Here is a 19,663-nt window from a genome sequence, read left to right on the forward strand (position 1 = left end):
CTCAGTGATGAATGAGAAAATAACCAGAACCAGGCATGGGGAGGTGGGGTTGCTGGACTCCAGAGAGCTGCATTTGTAGTGGTGACATTTGTAGTGTAGAGGCTGTGAGTTTGTTTTATGGTTATTAAAATACTGATGTAACCACTGACCTAACCCTTACCCTGCAACGATCCCAAATGTTCCATCTGTTAAAATTCAAATGCCTAACATCTAACTCTGGTATGAATTACTACTGCAATAACTGTTTATAATGATTTCAGGTACAGACACTGCTTAAACATGGTGGGGGAACACAGCTAGGAGTTAAGGTACCTCTGTTTTTCCTCAGACCAGACACAGACTGGGCATAAACTCCCCTTCTGCAAGTGTCGCAGACTCGTCTCATTTATCTCACCAAGTTAACAGCTTGAGGAGCAGTGGAAAAGAGGAAGGCACGAGGCTCAAGCTGCCATTGAAGTAGGCAGAGCTTGGGTCCAAGAAGTCAAGTGCAGAGATCTGCATTTCACTTAGGAAATTAAAGGGCTGTACTTCAGGGCAGTGCATTATCAGGGACAGTACTGGGAGTTGCAGATCACCTGGGGAGTCCTTCCCATGGACGAGCTCTGTCCCAAAGCTCCTGGCAGTGCAGTGTGGTGGGAGTACCTTTCTGAGCTGGGTTTCTTGTCGATCTCTGTTGGAGAGGTTATTTTATGCAGGTAGTTTTGAGTGGCATGTGTTGACACTGACCTCTAGTGGGAATAGATTCCTTTCTCTATTTTTCCCTGCAATTTTAACTATTTTAAGTGACACATTTTAAAGAGAACTGGAGAGAGGGCAGAATTAGGGCTTCATTTTTTTAAACTCTCAAAAGCATATCAGAACATGAAGACTGGTCACATATTGTATTTAAATGTTCATACTCCCTCCACCACCACCTCCCCCAAAAGTATATACAACAGTCTGGATTTAAAGCCTCTGAAGAGATTGGAAGTCCAAAACCAGTGTGGCTAGACAGAAAACTTTTCTGTTAGGGAGAGATCATGGAATGGAGCCCAAGCTTTGCTGAATGAATGACAGAAGGCAAATAAGGAGGTAGCCTGACAAGCAAAGTTCATGTCTGAGATTTTCCATTCAAATTATCCAAAGGGACAGTAGAAGCACACACACCCGGAAGAGAGGTGGCAAGAACCTGGTGAATGAGCTGAGTATTAATGAGAAGTCAGAAGTCAACTGGGTAGTAGTGAGAAGGTCAGAGCACGGAGTGGTTGGACCTGGATGCCTGGGTTGTACAGCTGACTTTTATGGGGAAAGGGCATGAGTACCTGGTCTCTGCTGTTCAGCACACAACACTGCAGTAGACCACTGCAAGACAGGCCTGGGAGAGCACTAGCCTGCTCTAGGAAGTTCAAGGCTCACATTAGGGAGGCTGTTAGATCACTCACTCCAGCTAAGTTCACATCAGCAGCAGAGGAAGGTCGCTTCCAGGGGCTGTTTGGTAGCCAGATATGTAGTACAGTTTGCTGTGGACTGGACTGTGCAGTCAAAAGTGGTGTCTGCATACTGCGAATCCCAGCATTCCCACTTCCCAGGTGAGACGAGTTGACTGCATACATTTCCCTTGCACTGTGCTGAGGCTGAGAAGCCCTGCCAGAAACTGTAGCATGGGAAGATTACTGAGTGATGCTTCACAAAGTCAGCCTGCAACTGGCAGGAGTTGTACCAAGCCCATGTGAGTGAACATATGACAGAGCTATGCTAACTGCATAGGAAACATAGCAGTTTTTTTGTACAGGGACCCCAGGGTCAAGGACCTTGAGATGCATCTCCACAGAGCTGGCTCAGCTCTCCAGGGCTTATTAGCTCAGGCTCTGTGCTTTAGCTGAACCACTCTTGGACCTATGCTAGTCCTGGAAGCAGTCTCCACACCTATGCCACAACTGGGACAGGGCATCATGAGATAATTGAGGTGTGACTGTCACTAGGAGCAAAGCCAAGGAGCAAATAGTTAACAGAAAAATGAATCCTTTGTGAATCACCACACAGGTTCCTGGTTACTGCTAGGACAAGGCAGGGATGCTTTGGTATGTGAAGGGAGGATACATGTCCATTGGGGAGATCACATTCCTGTTCTGTATCAGCAGTCATCAGTCTTCAGGACATTAGGAAAGTACTGATTTCACCAATATGGATTTCACCAAAATACCTGATTTCATCCATGCAAAAGAATTTCAGAAACCAGTCCATGATGGGGCTTCAGTAGGGTACTAGAGAAAATGGCAGAGGCATTTGGGAAGGTATTTTATGGGTAATCTAATAGCAGCTGGGTACATAAAGCTGAAAGCAGAAATTCTGGGTCAGTGGGGAGAAAGGAGTAACCTTTTGGCTTTGCTCTACAGATATGATAGCAGCCTGCAATGGAACACATGTAAAGGTTTGGCATATGGCTTACAGACACTGAGATGACTGTTTAACTCCACAATTTCTGTGCTGAGATTGGGGTCGGCTGTGATGGTAAAATAGTGAACACCCAAGATCCAAGACAGTCCCAGGAGGATTCTGTCCAGTGTTGGACCCTACAGGTTATCAGCCTTGTGGGCAAGGGAATCAGGAACATCAGCTGCAGATGCAGCCTAAGACTGGATGCAGCCACTGCCAAGGTGTGAGGGTATACATGGATATATAACCTGGATACTTGCTCTGCATTGAACAGAGGGGATGAGGTACAGGAGAGCCTCCTTTCCCATAGCAATTGTGGGCCTGCATCCAGGCAGTGCCAAAAACACAAGTGGAGAAATTGAAACAGGTCCTGAGAGTGGGAGGCAAACTTGTGACTGGAAGTTACGAATGCCTGCTTCCTACCATGCTCCCCCTGCCCTTATGCCCCAAAACATCTCTTCCCGCCTGTACAGAGGTGTTTGTCTTGATTAGCTTGCATGCAGCAAGGCTGTGGTTTAAGGCCTGGCTGGCCAGTGCTAGGAGAGTGACGCAAACCTGAAGTGGCAGCTGCAGCATGGGAGGGGGAAGTCATTTGCACTTTGCATGTGGTTTGTGTGAGCTTTGTCCCCACATCCACCACCAAACTCTTCCCAGGTGAGCTTCTTTGCAGGTGTGTGGCATGGACAGATCCTTCCTCTCCTACTGGATGAACTGGAAAGCTGTCCATCTTGCAGAGGGGGAGGTGAACTTCAAACAGTAGAAGTAACAAGTGAAACTGATTTTAAAGAAGTGTCATCAATATTCAGAGCTATCTAGATTCTCATCTGAGGAAAACTCATTTCTCAGGACATTAGAAAGTAGCTAGATAAAAGCTATGCAGGTCCATAAGTAACACACCTGGGTAACTTTGATCTTGAAAGAAGAGCACTGAAATGCAGCCGGGTCAATAGTTCTCAGGCAGAGATCTGGGGCTTTGTTTTTAGCTTTTATTTTCAGCTTTGATCTTTGTGTACTGGTTGTCCTTGTGTGAGCCCTTGTACCCACTCTGTGCTTTAGGCTTGCTATTAGTGACACAGAAATACAGTGTGAAGCAGCTCAGGACAGAGTGACTTGTAGCAACTGCCTGGCTTTTCCCTTCACCTGTGCAGGCAGAACAGGCAAGACAGTGTCTCAGTGGGTAAGATGAGTTAAACCATGCACATGGGAAAAGCGTACGTCTCGTTCACACCTATCTCTACTACCAGTAAGTGACATCTACCATATCGTTTCCCACAGAGCCTGAGGCTGTAGTCAGCACCTGTGCATGTAACAGCGTCCTCACCCATACAACCTGGTTTGACAAGGTCCCTCTCTCACCTCCGGCAAACCTGTCAGTTATTTAAAGAACCAAAACAAACACGCTGAGGGAGCAGGCAGGTCCAGGACACATCAGCACACGCTGTCCTATGTAGGAAAGTACAGTGTAGCAACATCCCCTGCACACGGCAGGCTGCCTGGCCCTTGCACACAGCTACGTGCCCACACGTGGATTTGCTTCCTCCCTTACTCCTGAGCACACCTCCCCGCCCATACAAAGCCGCAGGGGAAAACGGGCAGGGAAAACAGCCACCCGCTTAGGGGAAGGCTCGTGGGAGGAGGGCGGGCGACCCGGGGTGCCGCGTCCACGCGTGGTGCCAAAGCCCGGCGCGGGGCGCTGCGGGGAGGCGCCGCGGGGGCGGGCGCGGGCGCGGGCGCGGGGCCGCTGCCCGGCGGCGGGGGGAATCCCGGGCAGGCGGGGCCGGGCGCGGCTGAGTCAGCGCGGGCAGGAGGAGGAGGAGCCGCGGCGCCTTAGCCGCTGCGCCGGCCGCGGCTCGCCGGCTTTCCGGCCATGAGCCCCCCGGCGCCGGGGCTCGCCGCGGGGCTGGGGCTAGGGCCGGGGCCGGGGCAGGCGGGCAGCGGGCGCTGAAGCGCTGCGGGATGTCGCGGGCGGCGGGCGGCGAGTGCCGCAAGGAGGCGGCGGGCTGGGAGGGCGAGGAGGGGCAGTGCGACTCGGGCATCGAGTCGCTGCGCTCGCTGCCGGGCGGGCGGGAGGGGCCGGTCGCCGCCGAGACCCCGGCCGCCGCCGCCGAGGAGCGCCTGGACTCCAGCTACGGCTCCGGCGCCCTCCCCGAGCCGCTGCCCGGGCTGCCGGCCGCCTGCCGCGCCGAGCCGCCGCCGCCGCCGCCGCCGCCGCCGCCGCCGCCGCCGCCGGAGGGGCTCAGCCGGCAGCAGCTGGAGGCGCTCACCTACATTTCGGAGGACGGAGACACGTGAGTGAGCCCCGGGCACCCTGCCCTCCGCTCCGCTCTGCCCCCGCGGGTGCCTGCGCACCGCTGCTCTCCTGCCGGTGCCGCAGCGGCGCCCTCCATCCCCTGCCAGCCCTGGGCTTGGCCCCCCCGGCTGCTAGCTGGGAGCCGGTGCCGCAGAGATAAGGAGGTCTTTATCTGTAGTTGTCCCCAGCTGCTGGCTTCTCCCGAGGAACACCCAGCCGGCCAGGCTGTGGAAGGCTCCCCCATCCCCTGGCCTGGAGCCTCTTGTTTCGGGTCACGCACAGGTGCTCGGCTCCGTGGCATAGCTTTGGGTGGATAACCAACAAGTCACCCGAAGCAGGTCCGGCGGGGCAAGCAGGGGTAGGCAACCCTGCTCCTCTTCTTGCTCTGTGCTATCAGGGCACAGGCAACATGTCACAGAACGGACCCGCTGGAGGAAGCCAATTTGCACTTGCTATGAGGCTATTAGCAACTGGATGGTGGCGTGGGAGCAAATCAAACCCCCCCCCCCCTTCCCCAGAGGATGCAAAACTTCATCACCAATGGGGCTGGCTTGTCTGTATGAGATGGCATGTGAGCAAGACCCAAAACAAGATCAGCTATGCACAGCAAGACCTGGTGACAGCTCTGCTAGGCCCACAGATGCTGCTCAGCTGAGCAACCTGTGAACTACGTGTTCTCTGGTCAAAATCATCTTGGTTTGCCTACCCGCCAGCTGAGGGACAGCTCTCTGCAAATTTGTGATGCACGCTCTGCTAAGGGGCAGCCCTTCTGAGTCTCTGTGATGGAGAGAACAAGTTTCTCTTGATGAGAGGGGCTTCCCGCATTCATAATGCCCTCTTGAGGGCAGAAACATCATATTGGAGGTATTTGGGTTGGCTTCTGGTAACTGCATTCAGCTAATCATGTCTCTTTCCTGTTGTACATTCCCTCAACGGAAGATCTTAATCATAAATGAGGGCAGAGTATGAGTGAAATGTGCTCGCAGCTGAGAAACGCAAAGCTTTGACCCAAACCCAGGCCAGAGTTGAATACTGAGTAATGGTGCAAGAGGAAGAGAAACTAAGAGGCACTAACACAAGCAAGACAGATGAATTTAGTGGTGTCCACACAGTAGGCTTAAACAGAAGCTTCAAGAAGACTATGTCCTTGCCTGGCAGAGCACATTTGCCTCTCAGGTTGAAGATGAGATGGGAGCAAGCCCAAGTGTTTACTTCCTGGTTAGCAAGGAACCTGTACATCTGCTAATTAGTTCATTAATGTTCACTGTGGGATCTGCTCAGAGGATTGGCTGGAAGTCTCACAGCAAGCAAGGTTAGACTAAACGCAGCCTCCCACACTCCCCAGTGGTGCACTTGGATAGCTTTCTAGTGCTGTCCTATCTATATGCTGGCTCTGCAGCTCCTCTGCATGGGAAAATTCGCTAGCTTACACAGCTGTAACCCCAGAGCCAATGTGCACGCAGAGAGAACCACAGGTCTTAATTAGGCTGGTGGAAGTAATGCTGCAGGAAAGCCCCCCGGTCCCGTTATGTTATGCTGTGCCAAGGCTCACCACTCTGTTCTTTAGTGAGCCCAGTACATGCAGCTGTTTGGAGATGCTTTTCCTGTTTGAGTCTGTCTCGCAAGGTGGCTGAACCCATTGCTTGTCAGACTTGCTTGGCTAGAACATAATGCAAGCATCTAATTAACTAGGGAAACATTAATTGGCGCTGCCTTAGTTACTCCAGGCAGGAGAGGCTTTCAGAGAGCTTTCCAAGTGGTTGCAGTCGCTCTTCTGTTTTCCCTCATGTACAGTGCAGTTTAGAACAGGAAATCTGTAAAGAGCGAGGGAGGGAGTGAAAAGTCTGCTGTTAGTGCAGCTTGTACAACTTGGGGCTAGGGAGGTCAGTGCAGGGAGTCTGCTTTCCTGAGATCTGCTCCCTGTGCTGGGAAAAGAACATATTCTTGTGGTCAGCGTGGTGAGGTTGTGGACTTCTGCCTCTTCTCTTCCTGGCTCGTCTCCTGACCCTGTGGGAGAGGTAGGCGGCATTTATATTTAGCAATGCCGAACATCTACCACTCCACTCGCGAATAGGACTGTGAGCATCCAACATCTCCCTGAACTGCCGCCACTTTTCTATGCAAAAACAGATTGGGGCTAATAGTAATGTTAAAGTCTAAGGAAAAATCACTCATCACATGATTGGAGGTCTCCAGAAAAAAGCGATCAGATGGCCATAGGCCACTTCCTTTTCATCTAGAGAGGCAGACCTGACAACTTCTTTTCATCTTGGTCAGCTGCACTTTACTTTGTGTGCCTTGCTTGAATGTCTGCCACAAGACAGATCCAAGACAAGGCTTAGAATCATAGTATCATTATTTTTTCAGCAGACTTGGGCAATAACACTTCCCTGTAATCATTGTAATTCTGGAAATACAAAAAGCTCGGGGTTTATTCAAGTAGTTCCTGTTTCTCCAGCTGCCCCTGCTGGTACCGAGTGGAGAGGAGCACTGCACTCGCACAAAAGGAGCTGATGAAAGTATTGGCTGCCCATCTGCACTACCCTTCCAACATGCATAGCTTCCCCAGACTTGCCTACCTGTGCCTCCTCGAGACGTGTGCAGGGGGGGGTTGTGTTTCTCAGTCTGGCACTTATGGCAGAAGTACACAAGGTGAAGGCAGAGGGGAGAAGCATGTGCTCAGACAGTTAAAGTCTCAACAGGATCTTCCTTGGATTACTTCCTGCCACCTCCGCAGGAGAAGAACGTTAATTGAGGCAGGATGAAGCAATGGGGCTAAAACTGACTGTTCCCTCCCTCAAAATTAGAGGGGCCTGGTTATGTAGGAAGGAAATTAGCTAACACAGGAGATGTGGGTGTAATGGCCAGTGAAATGTGTGGGTACCTCTGTTTGAGCAGCCGTCTTCCAAGAATCATTTGCTAAAACCCCAAACCCAACCACCCCCTCCCCAGCGCAACTGGTAGTCTCTCTGCCTTGAGGAATTCAGAGCTGTAGTAACTGGGCAATGGCACATCAGCCTTGGAGCAGGATCAGCAGAGCTGGAATAGCAGGAGAGGTCAAGGAGTGGGAGGAAACCTGGAGCGACAGGCAGAGGATGGCGGGTGCACTTAGGGCAGCAATACCCTGGTTATTCCATGGCAGGGTAGAGAGCAAGCCCTGCCAGAAGGTTGCTCCCTTGCCCTCAACCTCAAGCTGTCTCCTCCAAGCATCCATCTCTTCCTTTTGAACCAGCTCCTTTTCTGCTGAATTGAATCCCAATGGGATTGCTTTGTGTGGAAGTGAAGAGAGGGGCTTTCCAGCTGCAGGAATGGCTAACTCCTGGCAGGCTGCAGTTTGTTATCATTGTGCCCTGGACTCCAAACAAACTCAACCTTTGTTAGGAGTCACCGAGGAAACCCCCTTGTTGCTGGTCTCACCAGGCACGAGAGCTCCAGTGTCCTGGGAAAGGGGTGGGTGTGGGGCCAGCTCCTGTGGAGTGGGATGGGATGTGACAGGATTGTCTGTTGCATTCCAGCACTAGGGAAAACCTCTCCATTCGCTAGGGCTTGTGGCAGCCTCTGACAGCTCTACAGAGACGGAGTTGATTTATCAGTGTGGAAAATTAGACTGAGCTTCCTCTCTCTAGAACTATATGTTCCATCTTAAAACATGTTTCCCTTTCTTGCTGTCTTGGTCCTTGGGCCATGCGCCAGTTTATGTCATTGGTACCTGATGCCACAGTGATGGACTCCTTGGCAGTGGGCAGCTAGGCACGGTGTAGACGAGACATGTCAGTATGCGTAGTCTTGCTCTGAGCCAGTCGGCCGCGTTGTGCTGCGAAAGGCTTGGCGCTACGCCTCTGCGGAAGGGGGGTTGCTTTCTGCACGGGGCGCTCTATGCAAAGTAGCATGGCTTCTCTGCGGGGGTGAAGGTCAGGGGTCCCCAGCTCAAATCAGAGAAGAAAGATCTTGACATCCTTCAGATGGAAAATGGGACAGAGCAGTTTTGGTCAGGCACATGTGTGTAGGGGGTGGGTAGTGTCTCGGGGAAAGAGGGTGGCAGAGGAAGCCTGACTTCCTCCTTCCACTAGAGACAAGTGCTGCCGTGTCTGCTGATAAAAAATCACGTGCTGGTGACTCGTGGGCTGAGATGCATTAACAAGGGTTCAGGGAGAGTTAATTAAGTAAATTTTGGTCTCCACAAGAGCTGATGTTCTGGGCTGTCCTCCAAGTGATGGTAACTGGCAACTGTGGTAGTGAAGGGGATCTTTCCCACTGAGCCCTTGCCTGCTTGGGTAGCCATCAAGTATCAAGCCTCATCTTGTAGGGCCAAGAGCCCCCTTTAACAGCTGACCAGCATGTGCCAGCCTTAACTCTCCCATCTCATGTGGCCATGCTCTAGAGTTCTTCTCCATTCAGGGAAATAGAGATCTTCCCCATTCAGACTGTCTTCTCCTGTGTTGCTGCTTGCTCAGAGCCTGCCCTGCTGAATACAGGTGTTGCTGAATACTCTGTACCCTCTGGATCCCAGCATGTGTGCTTGCAGGATTCGCAGGCTTAGGGGAAAACTCAACATGTGAGAGCAGAGAAGAGAAACCACTGTAAAAGAAAAGAGCAGGGGATCGGAGGGACACAGTTTTAGGGAAGGATTAAAGAAGTCCAACGCAGAGAGCATACCTCCTTGTTTCTGGTAGGGCTGGCAGTCCCTCTGCTGAGCTATGCTGGGTTGTTGCTGGCTGCCCAGCAGTGGGATGGTCATAGTTAATGGGAACTGGCGACTGGTGTCCTGCAGTGGAGCTGGATGGTCTCACAGGGCCTTTCCATGCCTAATGCCTGCATTCTCGCAGCCTGAGTCTATCCGCTTTGCTTTTAATTAATAGGCACATGGCCCTTCTGTCAGATGTGCTGTGTGATTGCCTCATGCTTTGAGGAGGTGCCTCTGTATCAGAGGCCGTGGGTCACATGTGCCAATGGCTGGGCACTCGGTTGGCTTCACATTCCCCACGCTGCCCCATGTACTCAAGACTGGGCATGCAGGACACCAGCTGGTACCATTTAAGAGGCACAGACCTCATGCCAGATGTGAGCAGGCATGCAGACAAGGAAGCCCTTATCTCAGAGGACAGTCCTCATGGGACCCAATGTGGCCTCTCCCCTCTGTGGGCCAGGTTCTGGGGTCTTATGTCAGGCAGGACCCTTTTCTGTGAGTAACTGATCTCCGGAGAGCTACTCAGTGCAAACGAGGTTAAAGGAATGTGGCTTGGACAGATTTTGAAACCCTTGTTTTGCTTCTCTTGTTTTTTCCTTAGGGGCTTTGGAAAGCTCCTTGTCCCTTTCAATTGCCAAGGGAGTTCGAGTCCATCCCTGTTTGCTCCTTAGCACATTGCTGTTGTGGAGGAGAGAAGAAAATGAGGCTTAACATGAGGCTGGCTGGAGGGAGGGGATCTGCCACGTCCAGCTTCCTTTGCCTGGACTGTTGACTCTTGCTCTGTGCATGTCAGGACTTGGGTTAGCAGGGAAGGCTTTGGAGCCACTTAAAGTGAATGCAGGCTGCTCTGGGCAAGGGTCCTTTAGGATGCCTGTCTGCAGCTTCTTACCTGAATTTTCTCCAGACGCCAGAAATTCCTGCATGCTGCAGGGTCACACACATGCATAACACTTGATGTGACATGGGTAAGTCCTCTTAGGTAGGGATTGGTCCTCTGAGGTAGGGATTTTTCCCTGTTCTGATGACTTCAGTCTGGCCTAGAGGAAGTTTCTTCAAACTTTCCGCCTGCACAGATTTACCTTGGAGCTGGGGAGAGACACAGGGAACTTCAGCAAGAAGGAAAGGAAAGAATGGCTGGAAATTTCCATGCCCTGGGTTGCAGAAGCCCGTTGCCTGGTTATATGGGAGGGCTTTGGGTCCTTGCACTCTGCAGGCGGGCTTGGATGCTGAGCTCAGCTAAATTAATGAAGAAAGGTTTGGTTTTGTTGTTGTTGTTGTTATTGCTTTTTTAAAAAATTCAATGTGGATAAAAGAGGAGTCAGATTTGACTGTGTAGGAAGAGAGGATGTGGGGTCTGAGCTGTAAAAGTGGTTACTGTGCTCCTTTCAGTGAGCTATGTGGGATGATCTCTGCTTCCCAGAGATGGGAAGTCCCACTGATTAGAGCAGAGGCAAGGGTGAAAGGGGGGCCCTGTGAGGTCCTAGACCCAAGGCTTGTGCCTCATTAAAAGAAAATCCTGTGGCAATGAGGATAAGTATGCAGGGCTGTAAATGATTGTTAGTGTGTGTTGTACAGGCTCTGGCAAAGTCCAGGCACTGTCCTCTTGAAAGAGGCTGTTCTGACCTGAAGATACCTGTGTGTGTACAGAAACTGTAGGAAGATGTTTTTGCTCCTTGATGAGCAAGAAGGGGAATCTGGTCTGTTTGAAATGGAGTTGTGTCAGCCAGTGAACCTTTCAGGTTGTTTCCTGGTTTTACTGCAATCCTTCATCTCACTTCTCAGCCTGTGTCCATGAAACTAGCTCCATCCTCCTGGGCTGGGATGGGCTGACCTGTTTTCTGGCTTGCCCCATCCCTCTGGTGACTGCACTGCAGGACAGACCCCTTGTTTTGAAGAGGGCAGTCCAAGTGCACCTGATGTTTAGTATTCCTGTGATCTGGGGCCCTTCATCTGCTCAAAATGCTCAAACCTGTGGGTGCAGAGTCCAGAGGCTGTGAGGTAGGGGCTGCAGTATGCGGGTGAGTCATGAGGCACCTTCACTTCTCCACCTCTGCCTCTCCCACCTTGGTGTGTGCCTGAAAAACAAGGTGCCCACTGCCCTATCTCATTGCCTCCTCTGCCAGTCAGCCCCCAGTAGCCCTCATCCACCACCTCCTGCCCTCATCTGCCAGCACCCAGAACATACCCTCTGCAGGGTGACACAGGAAGGGGGAGGCTGTGTCCCCTCTCTGTTGATTGGTTCCCAACCCTCTCTTTGCCCCCAGGAGCAGCAGGCTGGGAAACAGAGTGGTGCTTCCCACGCTGGAGATCAGGGGCACTTGGACCCCCCCCCCCTTCCTACCTCACTGCCTCTCCCCACCTGTCTTTCCAGCAGTGCTGCCAGAGGAGCTGGGGAGCTTCAGTGAGTTTCCAGTGAGGTCTCTGAAGACAGAAAACTTGAAGTAGTCACCAGGGAGCGATCCCTCTCTGCTCTGGCTGACAGGGCTTTGCTTCCTGCTAGCCACGACATCCTTCCAACCCCCCTCAAATCACAGCTGTGTGCTGCCCTGGGGAGGAGAGAAGGAACCTGCAGAAGTGCGTATGGGAGACCCAGGGCAGGAGCATAAAGCACAGGGATAAGGCTACAGCTGGCTGGGATCATTTGCTTCCTTGGAGCTGTCAGAGGAAAGCTGGAACAGTTTTAACAGAGCAGGACAGAATTGCATTTGCATGGGGGGAGGAAGGGAGCCCAGGGCTGGGCTAGCAGGGGGCTGCAGGGCAGGATGGTGCTGTGTTTGCTGAGCCTTCTGGCAGAGATTCATGCTGGTCTCCAAGGAAGCAGTTAGCAGGGCAGGTTAAAGGGCTGGAACGGGAGAGCAGGATTAGTGCGGAATTCCCCTGCTGTTTTTCTCTCTGCTATCTCTCCTCTGTATTGCTGCTGATGCCATTTCCTCCTGTTAACAAGTTTCTCTTGTGTGAACTGTTTGCAGATTTCCTACCCATCTGCTTAGAGAAAGTGAGGAGTCAGGAGCAAATTCTTCCTGCTATGGTCTGTGGACAGTGAGCTTATCTGGAGAGGGAGAGAAATTAGTCAGAGCAAATCCTGTTGGATGCTTGATCCCATGTCCTAGGTATTTCTAGTATGAGTTGGTGAAGGGAAAAGCTGCTCTGAGGGACAAGGTTCCTTGCCCTGTGGATGGGGGGATCTCCATGGTCAGCCCCTTTTCCAGAGGGAGGAGAAATACCTGTGGAACTGAAGTAACTTCATCAGTTCTGCTTGTGTGTCAGAGCTGAGTGTCACCCTTAGCCCGTTCTCCTTGGCTTTAGTTGCAGGCACCCTCAGCAGACATAGACACTTTTCCTACCAGGCAATTCAGGTCACTTGCAAGTCTGGGAGTTGGACAGCACTGTGGAAATGGGCTGTGCCTCATCCAGGACCACCTCGGACATGGTAGTGCTGCATGTTCAGAACTGGGACCATGTTCACTTCCAGGGACAGCTCTGACCCTTGTGCTCCAGGATCATGGATATCTCTGATGATGGGTAGATCATCTTCTGCCATGGCTGCTCTCTATACACGGACCTTTGCAATTCAGAGCACTAAAGAGTCTCCTTGTCCCAGGATGGAGCTAGTGAGCAAGCAGGGAAGCTGAGGATGGACTCAGCAGTCTACTCCTAGGCTGGCCATGCTTCCCTTGCCACAGCTCCTCTATCTGCTGCCCTTTCCAAAACTCCCTGCTGCCCTTTCCAAAAGCCCCCACTGCCCTCCCCCCGTGGCTGCAGGCATTAGCGTGGGGAGAGAGCGAGCAGGGAAGTGGTGCAAGGCAGAGGAGAAGCATGCAGGCGGTTGAAGGAAGGGCAGAGGTCTGAGCGTGGTGTGTGGCAGGGTAGAGGTCTTCTGGCAAAGGCACAGGGCTGGGGCTGGATGAGGAGGGGTGTCTAGCAGTAGATGGAGATCTCTCCATCCCCTCTCCCCTGGGTTTGTGGCTAGGCTGTGAGCACTGAATGCCAGCAGGTAGCAGTCTGATGATGGCGTGGCCTTGTGGCTGCTGTGCCGAAATGGGAGTTGTGCTTCTAGCCTTGGCAGGGATAAAGCAGGGATTCACATGGCATCTGTGCCTCATGTTTCCTGGTGTTAGGAGGTTTCCAGGTTAGCAAGAGACAGTCTGAATTCCTGGCTCGCATCGCTGTAATGCATCTGTCCATGGCAAAGAGTCCCTCTCCCCATGTGTGCGTGCATGCACAGATGCACGCACACACACGCACAATGGGCTCATCCCACTCTGGTGGCTGCTTTGTGGTTCCCCTAAGTAGCTCATGGCTCTTGCACCCATTTCAGGAAGTCAAGGCCTGGCAACAAGGAAAAAGGAGAATTAATGCAGAAATGAGAGCACAGGAGGAGGCTGTGTCTGGGTGGTGAAGGAAGTGGAGGAACGGGGGGTGAAACCAATCTTTAGAAGCAGGCATGTCCCAGCTTCAAGGTGAAAACCTGAGCTCTGCCTGGGTGGGAAAAGTCACCAGTTGTATAACTTTTAATGTTTCTGCAGCATAGATGTCCAAACTTGCTAGTCCTCAGCTTCAGCTCTGGGAGCTGAGCCCAGATCTCCTGGCGCTCAGCCACCTTGTTGAACTGCAGAGCCACCAAAACCAGGAAGAGTGAGGTGCTGACGGTGGAGGCTGCTTGGGGTTTCTACCTCGCGCGTGTGACTGCCCCACCTGCCCCATGTGATGATGTGGGTATGATGTGGGGAGCTACCGAAGGGACCGGGGGATTCCTGGGGTGGATGGAGGTGCGGAGGCTGACTGCAGCGGGGTGCGACCTCAGTGTACACTCTCGCTTGCTGCAGCTCTGTCCCCCGGGAGCCGAGTTTGGCTCTGGAAAGTGAAAGCAGCAGAGGCTTAAAGTTCAACCTGAATTGCCTTGGAAAGTCCCCTGCCTGAGCAGTCTTATCTGTCCTATACCTGAAAAAAGGCATATCCTGCAGCTTCCTCCAACACGTGGCATTTGGGAGTGGGTTTGGAAGAACAGGGACAGTCCCTGTTCATGGGCAAAGGACACCTCTGCACAGGTGCCACAGCCTTGTCTGATCGAAAACCCGCTAGGGAATCTCCCTGTACTGATTTACCAGGGCTAGGAAAAGCGAGAAGGCATTGGGGGAGGGCTGTGCCACCATGTAAGTTTTGCAGCTGTAAGTTTGCAGTTTCCGCCAGCCCAGCCCTGGGCCCTCCGGCTTGGCCCCTGCCCCATGCCTGCTGAAGGATGCTGCCTCCTGTCCACGTGGCCCCTTAGCCAGGCCTCTGCCCTATCTCGCAGGCCCCCTCCCCCTGCCCCTGGGAACGCTAGCGGCAAGGGGGGCACCCCATGGCGTTGCGGAGACAAATGTGGGTGGCCTCTCCTTCCAGCGGGGAATTCCCTGCCTCTGCGTGACCTGGGGCTTTCCCGGGGACACAGCCTTTCAGGCACAGCCTCTCCCCTGGAGGCAGGGCAAAGAGGAACGTGTTTGTTTTGCGGCCAAAAAGGGGACTTGGCTGAGGGTCTCTGGGGTTCCACGTGCTGGCTCAACCATTTGGCAATGCTTTGGAGGACGTAGCACTGTAGCCCTTCCACCTCTCTCCAGCCTTTGAGGGCCATATGGCCCTCCCGTCCCTTCACCTTGTGTATCCCTGCCCTACAGCCAGGACCTCCCCCTTGCCCTGTTGTGGGGTGGCTCTGGGTTAGTGACCTGCAGGGTACCCACTTTATCTTGCCCCAGGAGCAATTGCTCCTGTTTTTCCTCATGCTGCATTTCCTTGTCAGGCAGCAACCGGACAAAGAGCGGAGCCCACACCAGGGAGTGTGTGTCGTGTAGATAAAGGATTTTTGGAGGAGCTGGCCCCTGAGCTGCTCAGCGAATCCGTGTCCTTCCCCTGCAGCTGGCTAGAAGGCAGTCCCTAGCCCAACTTCACCTTCTTAGGGCCAAGTATTGCTTTTTTTATGTGTGGAAGGATGTTGGTTGGTCCCTCACAGTTGCAGGTGGCACCTGGCTCTCAGGAAAGCCTGGCATTGGGGTTTCTGGCCAGGGCTGCCGAGGCTGACAGCTCTTGCTCTTCATCCCTCAGACCTTCCTGCCTCCGCCAAGTAGCGTGGGTGGCATGAGCTCAGTTAGAGCTCGGCCTTCGGCTGGAGCTGATCCTTGCCAGAGATAAAAGCGACCACAGGGCCCCAGCATAGTGAGGAGGCAGCACAAGGCTTATCTCTGTCATGAGCCTGCAGAGCGGGAGCTGACGCCCACTCATTCTTGTTGGCGTCCCTCACCTGCACGCACCTGCGAGCTCAGCCTGCAGCCTGGGAGAGGGGAGGAAGGGGCCTGCTGTCGGGCTGCCTTTGGGTGCAAGCGCTGGGGTTGCTCCCCTGATGAAGCGGGGTGGAGACCCTCTCTGGCAAGAGGGAGGCTGGGGAACAGAAGCACGGGGCTGCTTGCTGGCAGGCTGGAGCTCAGCAGGTTAATGGTGCAAGGCTGGAAATTCCCTCCCAGCTCGCTTCTGTCTCTCTCTCGCTTCTGTTCTGACTGCACAGAGGACAGCAAGGGCCGGTGTGAAACTCACACGAGTGCAGTTTGCAGGCTCTGGCTCATGGGCCTTGTGGTGGGGCAGAGAAGGGGAAGGGTAGGCTGGAAATAAAACCTTGGGCTGTGAGACCCCAGGCTCTGGGACCATCAAACAGCCATGAATGCCATGTCCGGAGAAAAGGAGCGCTCTGCCAGCCACCCAGCTCAGTTGAATATGCTGAGGCTGTCTAGTTCTGGTGTCCCTCTGCTTTGGCATGCTGTGTGCCAGCCTTGCTGTGGCAGTGCCAAAAGGGAAGGATGTGGAGGAGAGGAAATTGGTGTGGACTGGCAGACAGCTTGGCACGGGGACTGTGCTGTGCAGGTGATCTTGGAGTGCTGCCAGGCTCCTGCCCAGCTTTTGCTGCACGCCTTTGCAGAGGGGAAAGCAGAAGTGTCATGCGTAGCTGGCAATAGGGGAAGTGGAATTCCCCTAGCAGCTGCCAGAGTCCAAGCCTCCAGTTCCCTCCGCAGCAGCCAAGCCCAGCCCATGGGCTCTGCAAAACAGATCCCGGGCTCTTCAGACTTCCTCGGGTTGGAGGCCTGGCTTTGGGCAGTTCTCACTAGGTTTGCGTCCTGTGTATGTTGTGAGGTCAGGGTAGGACCCTATAGCTGCTCAAGGGGGACAGAAGGGTCACATCCTGCTGTGACGATCAGGCTGAAGGTCTGCCCGGGGAAATCTCAGGCTGCCTTTCTGTCTTGCTACTGAGCTTTCCCTGAGAGAGGGCAGGATTGCAGAGCTCTGAGTTGGTGGGAAGGGAAGATGACTGGGGACAAGGTGGGGAGATTATTTCTCCATGCAGCTTTGGAGGATCTCTGCTCTTGATCATGACACTCATCACTGTTGGGTTTTTCTTCCCTCCTCTCTTCCCTTTATCCCTTCTGTAGGTTGGTTCATCTGGCCATTATCCACTGTGTCCCAGATGTGGCTCTCTGCTGCATTGCTCAGCTGCCCAGAGAAGTGCTGGAGGTCCAAAATGACCTTTTCCAGGTATGCAGATGTAATGAGGAAGGAAGGCAGGTGCCACAGGCTGCTCCCTGAATAGGTGCCAAATCTGTCTGTCCTTTCCCCAAGGCTTCCCCTACCCCTTTCCTCCAGAGCTTGGTGAAGGTCCCATGTGAGCAGTCTCTTTTTGGGGAGGGGGAGAAGACTGTGGGAAGTATCCTGAAAGGGGGATGACAGCTCCCAGCACCACAGGGTGAAAGGGATGCCCATGCAGGCCCCTTACCACATACATGCCTGGGCAGGTGTCAGACAGCCAGGGCCCTGGGACATCACAGATGCCCCAGAGGGTGGAGCAGCCACAGCATGACCATGGTAGAGTAAATAACCTAGGACAGCAAGATCTGCCTGTTGGGATTGGCAATCTGCATGGGTGATCCCTGAGTTGAGGTGCGGGGAGCAGCTGGGCAGCAAACCTTTGCGGCCTCTCTGCGATAGCCACACTTAGCCCTGGCACAGAGAACCACTCCTACACAGCAGCCCGCCCACGCTGCTGTGGTGGTTTGTGTAGGTTGGCATTGCTGAGCAAGCCTGTCTGGCCTGCTGGAGATCCCCCACTTCCTAATTTTGGTCCCCACATCCTCACTAGACCCCGCTCCACTTAGCTGTGTACCTGGAACAGCCCAGTGTGATCCAGGCGCTCATCCACAAGGGAGTCAACCCCGGCCTGCAGGACCGCAATGGCAACACCCCACTGCACCTGGCCTGTGAGCAGCAGCGGGTGCAGTGCGCCCAGCAGCTGCTGCAGGGCACAGCCCTCCCAGACAACACAACCGAGCCCAGTGGGCACCAGCAGGACCTGCAGCTCCAGAACTGGCAAGGTGAGACCTGGGGGCAGCCCAGCCCTGCGGTGGTGGGTGCAAGTGCCAGGCATGCATCTGGAGCTGTGGGGTGTGTGTGCAAGGGGGGCCAGCTGCCGTGTCTGGGTCAGAAACTGGATGTTGCATCTGCAGTAATCTGGGTGCGTAACAGAGTGGGCTCGGAGCTGGGCTTAGCGTGCCCCAGGGTAACCTGCAGTGACCATGACACTCTCTCCTCTCTTTCCACCCCAGGCCTAGCCTGTCTGCACATCAGCACCTTGAAGGGGAATATCCAGATGATGTCTCTGCTGCTGCAGAGTGGGGCCAACATCGATGTTCGGGTAACGTTGGGCATGGTGCTGGGGTGCTGTTCACCCAGGCTCCCTTTTGCATCTGCAGTCCTGTGAACTCCCTCCAGCCCTGGGGCTGGCACTGCCAGGCAGTGTCAGGATTGCTGTGGGGCTTGGAAATGCCAGATTTTGAGGGAGCAGAGAGGAAGGCCTTTTAGGGGCTACCAGGTAGCAAGGGGAGATTTGGTTGCATGACTGCAGTCAGGGCAGGGGCCTGCATCCTTTTCACCCAGCCAAGGGTGTGCAGATGGGTTCAGGGAGGCCCATCTGAGGGGACCCTGCATCCATGTCCTTGTCATCTGCTTGTTCCAGGAGGGCACAAGTGGGAAGACCCCATTGCACCTAGCTGTGGAGTGCCACAACCGCAGAGCTGTTCAGTTCCTGCTGCGCAACGGAGCGTACGTGGATGCCCAGATGTATAACGGGTGCACCCCGCTCCACCTGGCCGTGGGCCGGAAGGATGCTGCCATTGCCGCCATCCTCTCGCACTCTGGGGCTGACACCCTGCTGAGGAACATGGAGAATGAGACAGCTCAGGACCTCGCTGATGGCAACGACGATGTGAGTCTGCAAGCGGGGAGGCCTGTGGCTCTGGGAGCATGTAGGGGGTGCAGGAGTCAGCTGATTTGGAGCATAGACAAAGGGGAGCTCCTGCTCCACTTCAAGTCCTCGCAGGAGTTTCTAGCCATGCCCATCCCAGCCTCCCCCATCGGGGTGCATGTTTGGCACTGGAGGACAGTGGGGTGGCTGCCTGTGGCCTTGAGCTCTAAGGAAAGCCCAGGTGTGTTTTCTTGGCACTTCCCTGGGGAGGCGGGAGTCTGCAGGGCTGGCTGGGCAGTTCTGGGCCCCTACACTGGCTTGGTGGCGACATGACCCTGGATCCTTATACCTCTGCACCTTTGGCCTTTGCAGCTCCTCGCCTTGCTGCCCTTCGACGACCTGAAGATCTCGGGGAAGCCTGTTGTGTGCTCTGAATGAGCGGCTGGACAACTTTGGCCCGTAGGGCTGCCTCCTCCCTCTGTGCTGTTGCCCTGATGCCCGCTGGGACGTTGTCTGCCTGCAGTTCAGTGGGTACAGGGCCAGCTTGGGAGACATTATTCTCCCCTGCCCCCCTGGTGGCCTCAGGCTGCCTTCCCACATGGAGGAAGGTGGCACCATGAGCACTACAGAGGGGGATCATTTCATTTAGGATTTCTGCTTGGCAGGGTCTGTGCTGCAGACCAGCAAGACTGAATTTCCTGTCCCTGCCATGGAGCTGAATTGTAGGGGTCTCCGGGCTCCAGCTTACCCAGGGAAGGAGCAGGAACGGAGTGCTTTTCACACTGTACAGTGGATGGAGCATCCTCCAGCACCCCTGAACACTATCAGAATAAGTGTGGGGTGAGGAGAGTTAACACTCTAATAAATGTTTGTTCTTGCTGCGGGTGCTTGAGGTCTCATGTGATCTAACCAACTCCACTCCCCTGCAGCATCAGAGAGGCAGAAAATTACCTTGGATCTCTGGCTGTGTGAGGGCTGCAGGTGTTTCCCATCCTGCCCTAGCCTGCCTGCACCC

At 54.0% G+C, this 19,663-nt stretch overlaps 1 protein-coding gene across 2 annotated transcripts; it reads left to right on the plus strand.

Annotated features, from left to right (window-relative positions):
• The first annotated feature begins 4,270 nt into the window (after positions 1-4,270).
• NFKBIE (NFKB inhibitor epsilon) lies at positions 4,271-19,529 on the plus strand. 2 transcript variants are annotated; one of them, XR_010883699.1, is made up of 7 exons: positions 4,271-4,703; positions 16,844-16,946; positions 17,548-17,779; positions 18,011-18,099; positions 18,421-18,669; positions 19,021-19,175; positions 19,314-19,529. XR_010883699.1 is itself a non-coding variant. In XM_013943775.2 (6 exons), the coding sequence occupies exons 1-6, from the start codon at positions 4,372-4,374 to the stop codon at positions 19,084-19,086; spliced, it is 1,071 nt and encodes a 356-aa protein (XP_013799229.2). In that variant the 5' UTR covers positions 4,271-4,371; the 3' UTR covers positions 19,087-19,529. The 2 variants fall into 2 exon arrangements, 1 of the variants encoding a protein (XP_013799229.2); XM_013943775.2 differs by having other exon boundaries at positions 19,021-19,529.
• Positions 19,530-19,663: the final 134 nt, after the last annotated feature.

This window comes from Apteryx mantelli, chromosome 3 (genome assembly GCF_036417845.1).
Source record: "Apteryx mantelli isolate bAptMan1 chromosome 3, bAptMan1.hap1, whole genome shotgun sequence".
Taxonomy (NCBI): Eukaryota; Metazoa; Chordata; class Aves; order Apterygiformes; family Apterygidae; genus Apteryx; species Apteryx mantelli.

Excerpts from the sequence above, each read along its gene's own strand:
- NFKBIE (XM_013943775.2), top strand. The coding sequence starts at position 4,372 with ATGTCGCGGGCGGCGGGCGGCGAGTGCCGCAAGGAGGCGGCGGGCTGG. Across the intron at positions 16,947-17,547 it reads TCCAAAATGACCTTTTCCAG|ACCCCGCTCCACTTAGCTGT; the intron begins GTATGCAGATGT and ends CATCCTCACTAG. Across the intron at positions 18,100-18,420 it reads GGGCCAACATCGATGTTCGG|GAGGGCACAAGTGGGAAGAC; the intron begins GTAACGTTGGGC and ends TGCTTGTTCCAG.